At 42.1% G+C, this 12,863-nt stretch overlaps 1 protein-coding gene across 2 annotated transcripts in view; it reads left to right on the forward strand.

Moving 5' to 3' along the window:
- The first annotated feature begins 7,041 nt into the window (after positions 1-7,041).
- Vopp1 (VOPP1 WW domain binding protein) overlaps positions 7,042-12,863 on the forward strand; it is a 91,074-nt gene continuing 85,252 nt past the window's right edge. Inside the window, exon 1 of one of the 2 annotated variants that reach the window (XM_021164661.2) lies at positions 7,042-7,336. In XM_021164661.2, the coding sequence (XP_021020320.1) occupies positions 7,283-7,336 (54 nt within the window). In that variant the 5' untranslated portion in view covers positions 7,042-7,282. The remainder of the gene's footprint in view (positions 7,337-12,863) is intronic. The other variant, XM_021164660.2, reaches the window with a different exon arrangement.

Here is a 12,863-nt window from a genome sequence, read left to right on the forward strand (position 1 = left end):
CAAGGAAGAGCTGAGAATACAGTCGAGGGCCGTGGGCTGGATTTGGGGGTAAAAGGGGAACTCCAGCTAGTTCCATGGTGATGATTCTTGGTTTGTTGGGCAGCAGGCTTGATGGCAGTTGTGGCCGGTGCTGCAGAGAGGCCTTCTATGGGAGATTAGACAGTGGCTCTTTAGGCAAAGGCCTTCTCTGTGGCTCCCCATGGTAGATCCTGAGGAAAAGAGACAGCCCATGGTTCTAAATAATTTATTCTCATGGTGGAAAGTAGATGCATAAAACATACCCCACTTCTCAAGGTGGGCCTGAGATAAATACCTTTTGCAGGGAGGAATGTCTGGGAAGGAGATCTTATTGTCTATGCCCTCTGAATCTCCAACTACAGCATTAGCTTGGAGACCTCTGTCTTGAGCCTATGTGACCTGTGGTCATGTCTCTTTTATGTGAGAAGCATGGCACGTGTTGTGTTCCAAATCAGGAGTCTAGCAGGGAGCTGGGAGTCACCTAAGCCTCAGGTGTGTGCCCACCAAGTCTCCGAGTCTCAATCTGCTCTACCTTACCAAACTTCCTGGCATGGTTTTAAGTCCCATAAGTCATGACCTTACCTAAGTTATGGCAAAGATCAACGAAACAACTGACAAAAAGTGCTGGAGAAGGTGTGGGGGGAATGGAAGCCTCACTCGCTGTTGGTGGCATTGCAGATTAGGCAGCTACAACAGAAATCACTGAGTTCTCCAAAAGCTAAGATTAAATATGCTACATAACCCAGATTTTCTTTGCATCTGCCATGAGGACTTGACATCCAACTGCACCGACGCTTGCTCAAGCACGTTCATTGGTGCCCTATTCCCAATGGCTAGGAAATGGAAGCAACCTAAATGTCCTTCAGCTGATGAATGGATAATGAAAAGGTGTTGCATGTACAGTATGGGATACTATCCAGCTGAAAGAAAATGAAATCATGAACTTTGCAGGAAAAGAAAAGAAAAGAAAGGAAAGGAACAAAAAAGAAAGAAAGAAAATAGAACTAGAAAAGATAACATTGAGTAAGGTAACCTAGACCCAGAAGTAAAATCATGAAAAATTCTCTGTCTCCAATCTCCAATTCTTCAGATGTGAGTATATAACCTGGAGTAACTGCAGAAACCAGCAAAGTAGAAAATAAACTATTGCCCAGATGGATAGGAGGGTGGGGGAGCAATAGCGAGGGGAACAGCAGGAGATAAGAGATCTCAGTGGTACAATAGAAATTAATCAGGGGGTGGGGCTAATTAGGAACAGGGAGAAAGATTAATACAGAGCATGAGAGAAGGATAAAACAATAGTTAGGATATCTGAAAAAGTTGTAAGAAATCAAACTAGTCACTAAAAATACCACCAACACTGCATGCCAATCTGTATATAAATATACATTTAATTTAAATGAATTTTTCTCATCTAAGCTGACAATGTTCCCTCCGATAGCTAAAGACTGCTTAAGAAAATTCCCAACACTGGGCTGATTCAGAAGCTGGTTAGGCTTGTCCAAGAGACTTCCATAACATTACATTTTATTGGTATTGACCTTGGTTGTGCCCCAGAGGTGGAAGGTAATCCCTATTGTTGAAGTCACTATGTATTTTAGATGCAGGAACCAGAGGCCTCTGAGCTGGAACTGATTTAAAGGTTTCCTCCATGAGGATAAGCTTTCATGGCACCAGAAGGTATTTTGGAAGCCTCCAAAGGAGGGAATCAACCAACAGTCTTTTCCAGATATGACACCTATGAGTTACAACAGTGACCAGCATTTTACAATAAACCTAAGGGTGAAATTGTGGCACACATACCTTTGTAGTAACCAATACTTCTCTAGTTGGAATTTGAGACTTAATCTACAAGAGGAAAATCATGTCTTGTGGTGGAAACCTAGCCAACTTCCCAGGGCTAGAAAACTCATGGATCTTAGAGGACAACGAACACTCACCATTTTACTAAAACAGCATAATCCCTAAGTACATATTATACATTTGTTCTTATAATCACAGGTAAGTTTAGTCCCCACTCTTCCCCACAAAAAAATGTTCCTTTGCAAGAGGTGAGGACAACCTTAAAGAATCACAACTAATTAAAATTCAGAGTCAGTGAATCCAGGTTCCAATGGATACATCTAGAAAACAACCCCTACACCTAAGTCTCAGGAAGAGGGACAGAAAGATTGCAAGAGCCAGAGGATCAGAGAGTTTTCTGTGAGATTGTGTTTTCTAGTAATGTCAGAAGCTACACCCATAATGTCTCACCAACCTGACTACCTAAACAAGAGCTGAACAAGGATATAACAATAGTGGATGGAGGAATATCATGAGACCTCAACCCTACACAAAGAGCTATAGGCAACTAAGGAATGCTGAGAGCTGAAAAAATTCATCCCTAGGGAAGAGCACACTAATTGGTTATCCAGTTCCAAATGGCCATCCCTGAAAACACATAAACTCAAATAACATTATACAGGCTGAGCAGATTATATCAGTTATATACATACGTGTATTTAACAACAATGAATGAAAAAATTGGATTTGAAAAAAGATCCCAGAGGGGTATATAGGAATATTTGTAGGGAGGAATGAGAAGAGGGAAATAATATAATTTTATTATAATCTCAAAAATCAAAGAGAAATAGTAAATTTAAAGTAAAAGAAAGACTTCATGATGAGGGAAATGCTTTAAGAGAAACTTTCCCATTAGTGAAAGGCATATGTATGTACAGACTTTGAAGCGAAGATTGGCTTAGCTTCGCCTCCTATGAGCTGACAGGTTTGTGACATTATTTTTCTAAACCTGAAGTCAACTCATGTTCCCTCAGCTCAAAATAGTCTCATTATATTCCATTTTTAAAATATTATCATTCATTAAAAATACTATAATTCATTAACACAATTGGGATGGTCTGATGGTTAATGTTAACTATCTAGTTGACAGAATCTAGACAGAATCATCTGAGAGGTGGGCCTCTGAGGGATTATCTGGATTAAGTTAATTGATGCAGGAAGTCTCACATTATCTGTGGGCGGAGAGACCCATATTATCTGTGTGTGGGAACATTCCCTGGGCAGGGTTCCTAAGAAGAAAGCTAAAATGAAGAAAGCCAGCTGAGACGGAGGATTTATTGCTCTATTCTTCTGAGAAAGTAATGTTAACAGCTGCTTCAGGGTCCTACTGCCTTGACTTCTCCTTCATGTTGGATTGTACCTTGAACTGTGAGCTAAAATAAATATTTCTTCCCTGAAGTTGCTTTTCTTAGGGTATCTTATCACACCAACAAGAAAAGAAACTAAAACAGATGACCAAGTTTCATCAGAGTGCCTTAGAGGCAACTGACCCATGTATGACCAATGAAGGGCATGTGTGAGTATACATATATATGTAGAAATGAGATTGGCAAATTCAGACTAAGGTTGTAACTATAGCATAGGTCATTTGACATATTACAGAATATGAGTATTTACAAAGCCACAGAAAGATCATTTGGGTCTCTGTTACATAACATCATTTTTGCTTAATTTTATAAAGGTTAATATACATTTTAAAAAGTCATGTGTTACTCAATAATCAAAGCCATGTACCTTCATGTTACACCGTGCTGTACTTCTGAGTTATACTCCTCTTTCTGACTCTGCCTTTAAAGGCCAGTTTGAGATATCATTTCACCCCATTCAGGATGGCTAAGACCAAGAAAACAAATGACAAAAAATGCTGGTGAGGATGCGGAGAAAGGGACACCTCATCACTGCCCGTGGTTTGACAACCTGGTGCAACCACTCTGAAAATCAGTGTGGAAAGTTTGAAAAAACCTAAAAGTACATGCACCCTGCTCTACAATCCCTTGCCATATACTGAAAGGACACAACATTCTGCTACTTGATTAGCCATGTCTGTTGCTGTTCTATTCACAACAGCCAGGAAGTGGGGCCAACCTAAATGTCCTTCAAAGTAAGAATGGAAAATGAAAATGTGGTGCATATACACAATGAAATGCCATTCTACTGTAAAGAAAAATTAAATCATGAAAAATTTAGGTAAATGGATGGAGTTAGATTGTATTATATTGCTTTTGGTATCTCAGACCCAGAGAGACAAATGCTACAGTCTTTCTTATTTGCAGACCTTTGCTCACATTTTTTTTAAAATGTTTTTTGGGTGTATAATTGGGAGTGACTGCAGAAGATAGAAAAGTAGGAAGAAACTAAGGGTAATGGGGTAGAAGGAGCTCAAGGCAGGGGGATAGTAAGACACAGGCGTTATGAAGGTGAAAGGGGAAATGGGGTGGTGAGGGATTGAGAGTTAAGTGGGGAGAGGGAAGGAGGATAATTCAGAGGGAGGAGGAAAAGAAAAATAACACTAGTAATGCTTGAAAAAGTTATAGGGAAATATTTTATAAACTTATATAAAATATACACAATATGTGTATCCAATTTTTAAAACAATGTTTTGCCTCATGGTGTGACAATGCTCCCCCAATAACCATAGACTATCCAATGAAAACTTCAGTCCCAGTGTGGTGGTTTGGATAGGAATGGCCTCCATGAGCTCATAGGAGTGGTCACCAAGGAGTGGTTCTATCAGGAGGTATGGTTTTGTTGTAGATATGGTCTTGTTGGAGGAAGGCCAAGTCAGGCCTCAGTGTCTCTCTTCTTACTGCCTGCTAATCCAGATATAGAACTCTTGGCTCCTTCTCCAGCACCATGTCTTACTGGACACCACCATGCTTCCTGCCACAATGACAATGGACTAAACCTCAGTTAAATGTTGTTCTCTATAAGAGTTACTGTGGTCATGGTGCCTCTTCACAGCAATAGAAACCCTAATGAAGACAACCAGAAGTGGGAAGCCTCCCTTTGAGTTGTTGGTCAGGATTGTCCAAAGGACTCCCAAAATAATAAATAAATAAATGGCTACTTCCATTGCCCTTGGTTGCCTTCCAGAACTTGGAGATAAAACCTTATTGCTGTAGACACAGAATTTAGAAGAATTTAACTGTAACTGACCTCAAAGCTTCTTCCCTGAGGATAGCTGCTATAGCATCAGAAGGTGTTATGTAAATTTGCAAGGGAGAAAAACAATCAAAACTTTTACCCAGGGATAAATCCAGCAAAGCACAAAAATGACTGGCCCAGCAAGATATACCCAATGTCTAATGGCTGTACTTAAGTCTTTGGGGTAACCATCAGCTGTCTAAGAGAACTTGGGGGCTGCTCAATCAATAGGTGAGAATTATTTGTACTGTAAACCTAACCAATTACCTGGAACTGCAGAGGTCATAAACCTTAAAGAAGAACCTACCACTGCCATTTTTCTAAATCAATATAGGTTTTTAACTGTATTCTTGAAAACTTATGCCCATACCCACAGATGAACGTTATTCACGCTGCTTGCCAAAAGAAGTTCCTTATTATGCAGTAGATGGAAGCCACTATAGAGATCCACAACTAGTCAAAATCAAGAGAGTAAGTATATGTATATATATGAACTTACATATATAAGTTCAGTTTTCTCCAGGAATTAACCCCTTTTAGGTTATCTAGTCCCAAGTGGTCAGCCCTAAATATGAGCAACATTAAATGCATTCAGTACGTTCTATAATATAATGCACTAGACATAGGTGTTGTGTATAAATGTGACAATAACAATTGAAGAAGAGGTCATATATTTGAGAGGGGGTAGGAAGGGGCACAGGTGGAATTGGAGAGGGGTAGATGGAAAAAAGGAAATGTATACATAATACTCATGCATGAAATTCTTTAAAACAATTTTAAAAATTATTACAAAAAAGATTTGTAAGGAAGGCAAAGTTACCATAGCCCAAAGATCCTTTACAGGCTTTGAGTCAGTTCTGTGTGCACAGAAACGACTCCCAAAAGAAACTGCTTCTAGTGACCAATACTAAGAATATCATCAGGGCCAAATCAGAGATTTCCCTGCTCCACTATAACCTATCTACTTAGTGCTTCCACTAAAGGGCTTGATTTTTTTATTTTTATTCTCTTACTATAAAACTTCATGAAGCTATTATTGTGTTGGAACATGGAATTTGGGGGTAATCATGAGGCCAGTTTTTTTCCTGCTTTGCTTGCCAGTTGTAGCAGGTATAGTTTCATGGTGTATGCTCTATCTTAACCAAGTATGTGTACTGAAAGTTGGCAAAGTATTTAAGACTCGCCTTGTGAGAGATCCGTTTTTCTGTCTTTCCTCCATATCCTGTTGGAGGTGGTTCTGTAATTTAACTAACTCTAGTTACTAAAAAAAATATTAATTCATTTGTGTGCGTGATGTGTTTGTCTAAAGGTATGCATGTATGCCATGTGGCCACGTGATACAACGAGACGATTTTATTTCCATCTTACATTTCCAGGGAGAAGCTCAAATCTTCAGGCTTTCCTGACAAGTGTTGCTACTTGTTTAGGGATCTCTCTGAATCTAAAGGATTGATTCTATTTCCTGATCTCTGCACTCAGCATTACATATCATAGTTTAAACTAGCCGTTTTCTTGTTCACCTCTATATATGCGGCCTCCAGCTCGGGTCTGATACAAGTTCAACCAATGCTTCAGTAAGTTCAGTAAATTCAGATGTCATCTGAGCCTTATTGTTGTGTGTGTGTGGAGAGGGGGCAGAGGGGAATGTCTGAGAGAAAGTAAGAGTAGTTAGCAGCAATTCTCTATGGTCAAAGAGCCTACCTCAAAGGTGAGGTGCACTGTGGAGTCCTAGCAGAGTCAGGCAGAAAGATGTTGGCCTAAACCTACACCAACCTTTTGCAACCAGCTGTCCTTTCCTTGTGGTTTAACTGTCCTGGGGCAGAGTGGACCTCCCACCTCGCCTACAGGAACCTCAGTGAGAATGTCTCTGTGACTAGAAACTTCAGGAAGACCCGGTGATGGGTCCATCCATATCCATCCCCCAGCTCCCAAACGCGGTGTCCTTTAAAAACCTTCCCAGAACTATCAAGGTGAGACAAGATGGTCTCTTCCGGGAGAGGAGACACCAGGCAGTCTTTTCACCCAGCCCCGCTGTCTCCGCGTCCCGCAGCGCGCTCCACAGACTTTGCAGGCTCCGAGCCCACGAGCGCGCGCCCGTGAGGTGGATCGGGGGCGCGCGGCGAGGGCGGCCTGGCACGTCCTCGAGCTCCGCCGGCTTGCCGCGCGCCCTTCTGCCGGCGTCGGCTCGTATCCCCGGAGTCCACCCGCCCGTCCCGGGGTGCGGACTGGCCCTGAGCTGGCCGTACAGCCCGGCTTCGGACGGGTCCTCGCTGGAGCCATGGGCCGCCGGCTCGGCAGGGTGGCGGCGCTGCTGCTCGGGCTGCTAGTGGAGGTAGGGCCGCCGGTTCCCCGCGCCTCCGGGAGAAGGGACGCGGGAAGGGCATTGCGGAGCTCGCGAGTCTGCGATGTGGGGCGGCGGAGGGGTCTGATGCCCGGACGCCCTGTCCTCCCTGCGCGCCTCCTCCTCCTGTCTGCGCCCCGTTTCCCCCTCGCTGCTTGCTCGGGCTTGCGGCCCCGGGAGGGACCTTTGTGCGTGTCCACACGCGCTCCCTGTCTCTCGGGGCCTGGGGCGGCGCCTCCCGCAGCTGGTAGGAGGGACAGGGACATTTCTGTCTTTGGAGATGAAGTGCAGGCTTTTAGAGGCGAGGAGAAAAATCCCACGGGGAGCTTGGGTGGTGGGTGTACTGAGGTGAAGCCGCGGAAACTTAATGGTGGGTGGAAGCGCCGCCGAGGTACAGACAGGGTTAGAGCCGGGCTGCGGTCGACTGAACTGCGACATCCTGTGACGCGAGCCACCCTTCCTGCTCCAGCGGGTTCATTCAAAGGCAAAAGAGTGGATGTGTAAAATCTGGTGTGTAAAATATGGATTGGGTTTTGGAGGTTTGTTCATACCTCCACAGCTTCAGTATTTTGAAAGATTTTTGTATTAATAAAATCAGTTTAAGTGGGTAAGGATGCCCCTCTAACTATCACTGTCCTGCCTCAAAGACCTATAAACTTCCTTGGTTGTGCTTGGAAAGATTCTCATTTATGCTGGAGGAAAAGTCTTTCTTTCCAGAAGAGTTAAGGGAACAGTTTCTCCAAGCTCTAAGTTCGGATCGGAGCAAAGATTCCTCGTTTTTCTTTGAAATACCTCTTCTTTCCTTTTCTTTTCTTCTCTTTTCTTTTCTTTTCTTTTCTTTTTTCTTTTCTCTTCTTTTCTCTCTTTCTTTGTTTTTCCTTTCTCTCTCTCTTTCTTTCTTTCTTTCTTTGTTTTTTCTTTTCCTTCCTTCCTTCCTTCTTTTCTTCTTCTTCTTCTTCTTCTTCTTCTTCTTCTTCTTCTTCTTCTTCTTCTTCTTCTTCTTCTTCTTCTTCTTCTTCTTCTTCTCCTTCTCCTACTCCTACTCCTTCTTCTTCTTTTTAACGTTTTTGAGAAGTGCCACTTCTGGCTTTCTTCTTGTTGTTCAGATTTTTAAAAGCTTAGAAACCAAACCCTCTGGGTAATGATTCAACATTGGTTGCTGTAGAAAAGCAAACCAGAGAGCACTGTTTACAAAAATAAACGTGTGTTTACCTCAGCATATCTCTATTGAGGTAAATTTTGTAATCTGGCAATCTCATTTGTGCGCGCGCGCGCGCGCGCGTGTGTGTGTGTGTGTGTGTGTGTGTGTGTGTGTGTGTGTGCGTGCGTGTGTGTGTGTGTGTGTAACGAAAGATTATCTGGGGTTCTCTTGTTTCTATATTTGTACCACTCCTGTCTCCAACTTAGCTTTGTGTGTATCCTAAAAGTCTGCTTCAAAACCGCTGTTTTTATTTTTATTAGGGTGGGTGTTCTTTCCGGTTGTGTTTATTTTTTCCATTTTCTTTTCTATATTTTTGTATTCCAACGATGTTTATTGAGGAAATGAACAGGAGAGAAGTGGCAGACCTGCCAACACTCTAAGGCTTTACATTCAAGGGCCAGCAGTGGAAAAGCCATCAAAATGAGTCAAGTCAATTGAATTAGCTATTCTGGGGGAGAAGGAAAACCAAAAATAACCTCAAATATGATGCGCCAAGATTGTTGCTTGTCATCAGTTTTTTTAAATCTACTGCTTTGTTGGTTTGATGCCATCATAATGACGTTGGTTGTTGAGAGTTTTTTGGAATGGACTCTTTTTCTGTGCTGATTTTAAAAATAAGGCAGTAAAAACAAGGTCTCAGCACCTGGAGGGAGGGAGGGAGGAAGGGAGGGAGGGAGGGAGAAAGGGAGGGAGGGAGGGAGGGAGGGAGGATGCAGAAGACCTGGAAATCAGAGTTGTGTCTGGCAGTGCTAAAGTTTTACATTTGGGGATGGGGCGAGTTCTTCCTTTCCCTCTTAGTTGGCTGATTCAGGCTACTACAGGGGATTGGGTAATCCAGACAAAGAAAGGCAAGCTGATTGGTTGCTACTATAGGACCCTCCCCCACTTCTTGCGGGAGATTTGAAAGACTACTGAATACTTTCAGTCAGGGAGAAAGCCCACTGGTCTTGGTGAGGGAAGAGGAGCAGGAAATTGGTTGTCTCCTGTGTTCAAGTGAAAAGTATATTAATGCCCCTCCAACCTGCTTTCCTTGTCAGCCTGCTGACATCATCAGTCTAAAGCCTAATCCTTTAGTGCAGAAGGTTTTGTTCTATCCTGTAACCTGTTTCATTGCATAGGAACTTTTTTTCAAGTGCCAGGAATGGACCTCAGGGCCTTGAACAAAGTAGTCAAACTAGGCCCTCTACTGCGAGCTGCATTCTTGGATTTGTTCATTTAATTTAATTTAATTTTATTGTTTTCTTAGCTACCAGAGGGAGACTGAACCTTACACATGCTGGGCCAGTACTCTATTCAGCTACAGTCCCTCTTAAGACAGGAGCTTCCTGTGTAGCCTAGGCCTCAGTCTCCCACATGCTGTGATTACAGGGATGGGTCACCATGTCTGATTGAATTGTTTTATCTTAATGGGGAATTTAAAGCTTCTTTGAAGGACTGACATCCTCCCAAAGGCTGAGCTCTGGTGTGCTCTTGAACTTCACTACCTGGATGCTGGTAACATGTGTTTTCTAGATAGCTCACGTACGCATGATGATTATCTTCAGTGCCTGATTTCCTGTAGAGAGCTGTGCTCCATTGAGTGGCAGGACAGCCAGGGCTAAAAGGAGAAGCTATGACTCAAAACAGCAACAACAACAAAAACATTTAATGATTTGTCACATGCAAATTTAATGTAAGGTTTTAGTCTGAGCTTTCTCATTTATTTTATTTTATTTTAGTTTTAGTTTTAGTTTATTATATATTTTCTTGATTTACATTTCAAATGCGGTCCTGAAAGTCCCCTATACCCTACCCCCAGCCCTGCTCCCCAACCCACCCACTTCAGCTTCCTAGCCCTGGCATTCCCCTGTACTGGGGCATATAATCTTTGCAAGACCAAGGGCCTCTCCTGCTAATGATGACCGACTAGGCCATCTTCTGCTACAGATGCAGCTAGACACACACAAGCACTGGGGGTACTGGTTAGATCATATTGTTGTTCCTCCTATACGGTTACAAACCCTTTTAGCTCCTTGGGTACTTTCTCTAGCTCCTACATTAGGAACCCTATGTTCCATCTAATAGATGACTGTAAGCATCTACTTCTGTATTTGCCACGCACTTGCATAGCCTCACAAGAGACAGCTATATCAGGGTCCTCTCAGCAAAAACTTGCTGGCATATGCAATAGTGTCTGGGTTTGGTAGCTGTTTATGGGATGGATCCCCGGGTAGGGCAGTCTCTGGATGATCTTTCCTTCTATCTCAGCTCCAAACTTTGTTTCTGTAATCCCCTCCATGGGCATTTTAATCCCCATTTTAAGTAGGAATGAAGTATCCACACGTTGGTCTTCCTGCTTCTTGAGTTTCATGTGTTTTGGAAATTGTATCTTGGGTATTCTAAGTTTCTGGACTAATATCCACTTATCAGTTAGTGCATATATCATAGGAGTTCTTTTGTGATTGTGCTACCTCCAGATCCATCCATTTGCCTAAGAATTTCATAAATTCATTGTTTTTAATAGCTGAGTAGTACACCAATGTGTAAATGTACCACATTTTCTGTATCCATTTCTCTGTTGCGGGACATCTGGGTTCTTTACAGCTTCTGGCTATTATAAATAAGAATACTATGAACATAGTGGAGCATGTGTCCTTCTTACCAGTTAGAACATCTTCTGGGTATATCCCCAAGAGAGGTATTGCTGGATCCTCCAAAGTACTATGTCCAATTTTGTGAGGAACCGCCAGACTGATTTCCAGAATGGTTGTATCAGCTTGCAACCCCACCAGCAATGGAGAAGTATTCCTCTTTCACCACATCCTCTCCAGCATCTGCTGTCACCTGAATTTTTGATCTTAGCCATTCTGACTGGTATAAGGTAGAATCTTAGGGTTGTTTTGATTTGCATTTCCCTGATGATTAAGGATGTTGAACATTTTTTCAGGCGATTCTCAGTCATTCAGTATTCCTCAGTTGGGAATTCTTTGTTTAGGTCTGTACCCCAATTTTAATAGGGTTATTTGATTTTCTGGAGTCCAGCTTCTTGAGTTCTTTGTATACATTGGATATTAGTCTCCTATCAGATTTAGGATTGGTAAAGATCCTTTCCCAATCAATTGGTGGCCTTTTAGTCTTATTAACGGTATCTTTTGCCTTACAGAAGCTTTGCAATTTTATGAGGTCCCATTTGTCGATTCTCAATCTCACAGCACTAGCCACTGCTGTTCTATTTAGGAATTTTTCCCCTGTTCCCACATCGTCGAGGCTTTCCCCCACTTTCTCCTCTATAAGTTTCAGTGTCTCTGTTTTTTTGTGGCATTCCATGATCCACTTAGACTTCAGCTTTGTACAAGGAGATACGAATGGATCAATTCACATTCTTCTACACATTAACTTCCAGTTGTGCCAGCCCCATTTGTTGAAATGGTGTCTTTTTCCACTGGATGATTTTTGATCCCTTGTCAAAAATCAAGTGACCATAGGTGTATGGGTTCATTTCTGGGTCTTCAATTCTATTCCATTGATCAACCTGTCTGTTAATGTACCAGTACCATGCAGTTTTTATTACAAGTGCTCTGTAGTACAGCTTTAGATCAGGCATGGTGATTCCACCAGAGGTTCTTTTATCGTTGAGAGTAGCTTTTGCTATCCTAGGTTATTTGTTATTCCAGATGAATTTGCAGATTGCCTTTATAACTGGGTAAAGAATTGAGTTGGAATTTTGATGGGGATTGCATTGAATCTGTAGATTGCTTTGGGCAGGATAGCCATTTTTACTATATTAATCCTGCCAATCCATGAGCATGGGAGATCTTTTCATCTTCTGAGATCTTCGATTTCTTTCTTCAGAGACTTGAAGTTCTTATCATACAGATCTTTCACTTCTTTAGAGTCACACCAAGGTATTTTATATTATTTGTGACTATTGAGAAGGGTGTTGTTTCCCTAATTTCTTTTTCAGCCTGTTTATCCTTTGTGTAGAGAAAGGCCACTTAGTACTTTTGAGTTAATTTTATATCCAGCTACTTCACTGAAGCTTTTTATCAGGTTTAGGAGTTCTCTGGTGGAATTTTTAGGGTCACTCATATATACTATCATATCGTCTGCAAATAGTGATATTTTGACTTCTTCCTTTCCAATTTGTATCCACTTGATGTCCTGTTGTTGTCTACTTGGTCTGGCTAGGACTCCAAGTACTATATTGAATAGGTAGGGAGAAAGTGGGCAGCCTTCTCTAGTCCCTGATTTTAGTGGGATTGCTTCCTGCTTCTCACCATTTACTTTGATGTGGCTATTGGTTTTACTGTAGATTGCTTTTATCATGTTTAGGTATGG

The sequence above is a fragment of the Mus caroli genome, chromosome 6, assembly GCF_900094665.2.
Source record: "Mus caroli chromosome 6, CAROLI_EIJ_v1.1, whole genome shotgun sequence".
NCBI classification, from domain to species: Eukaryota; Metazoa; Chordata; class Mammalia; order Rodentia; family Muridae; genus Mus; species Mus caroli.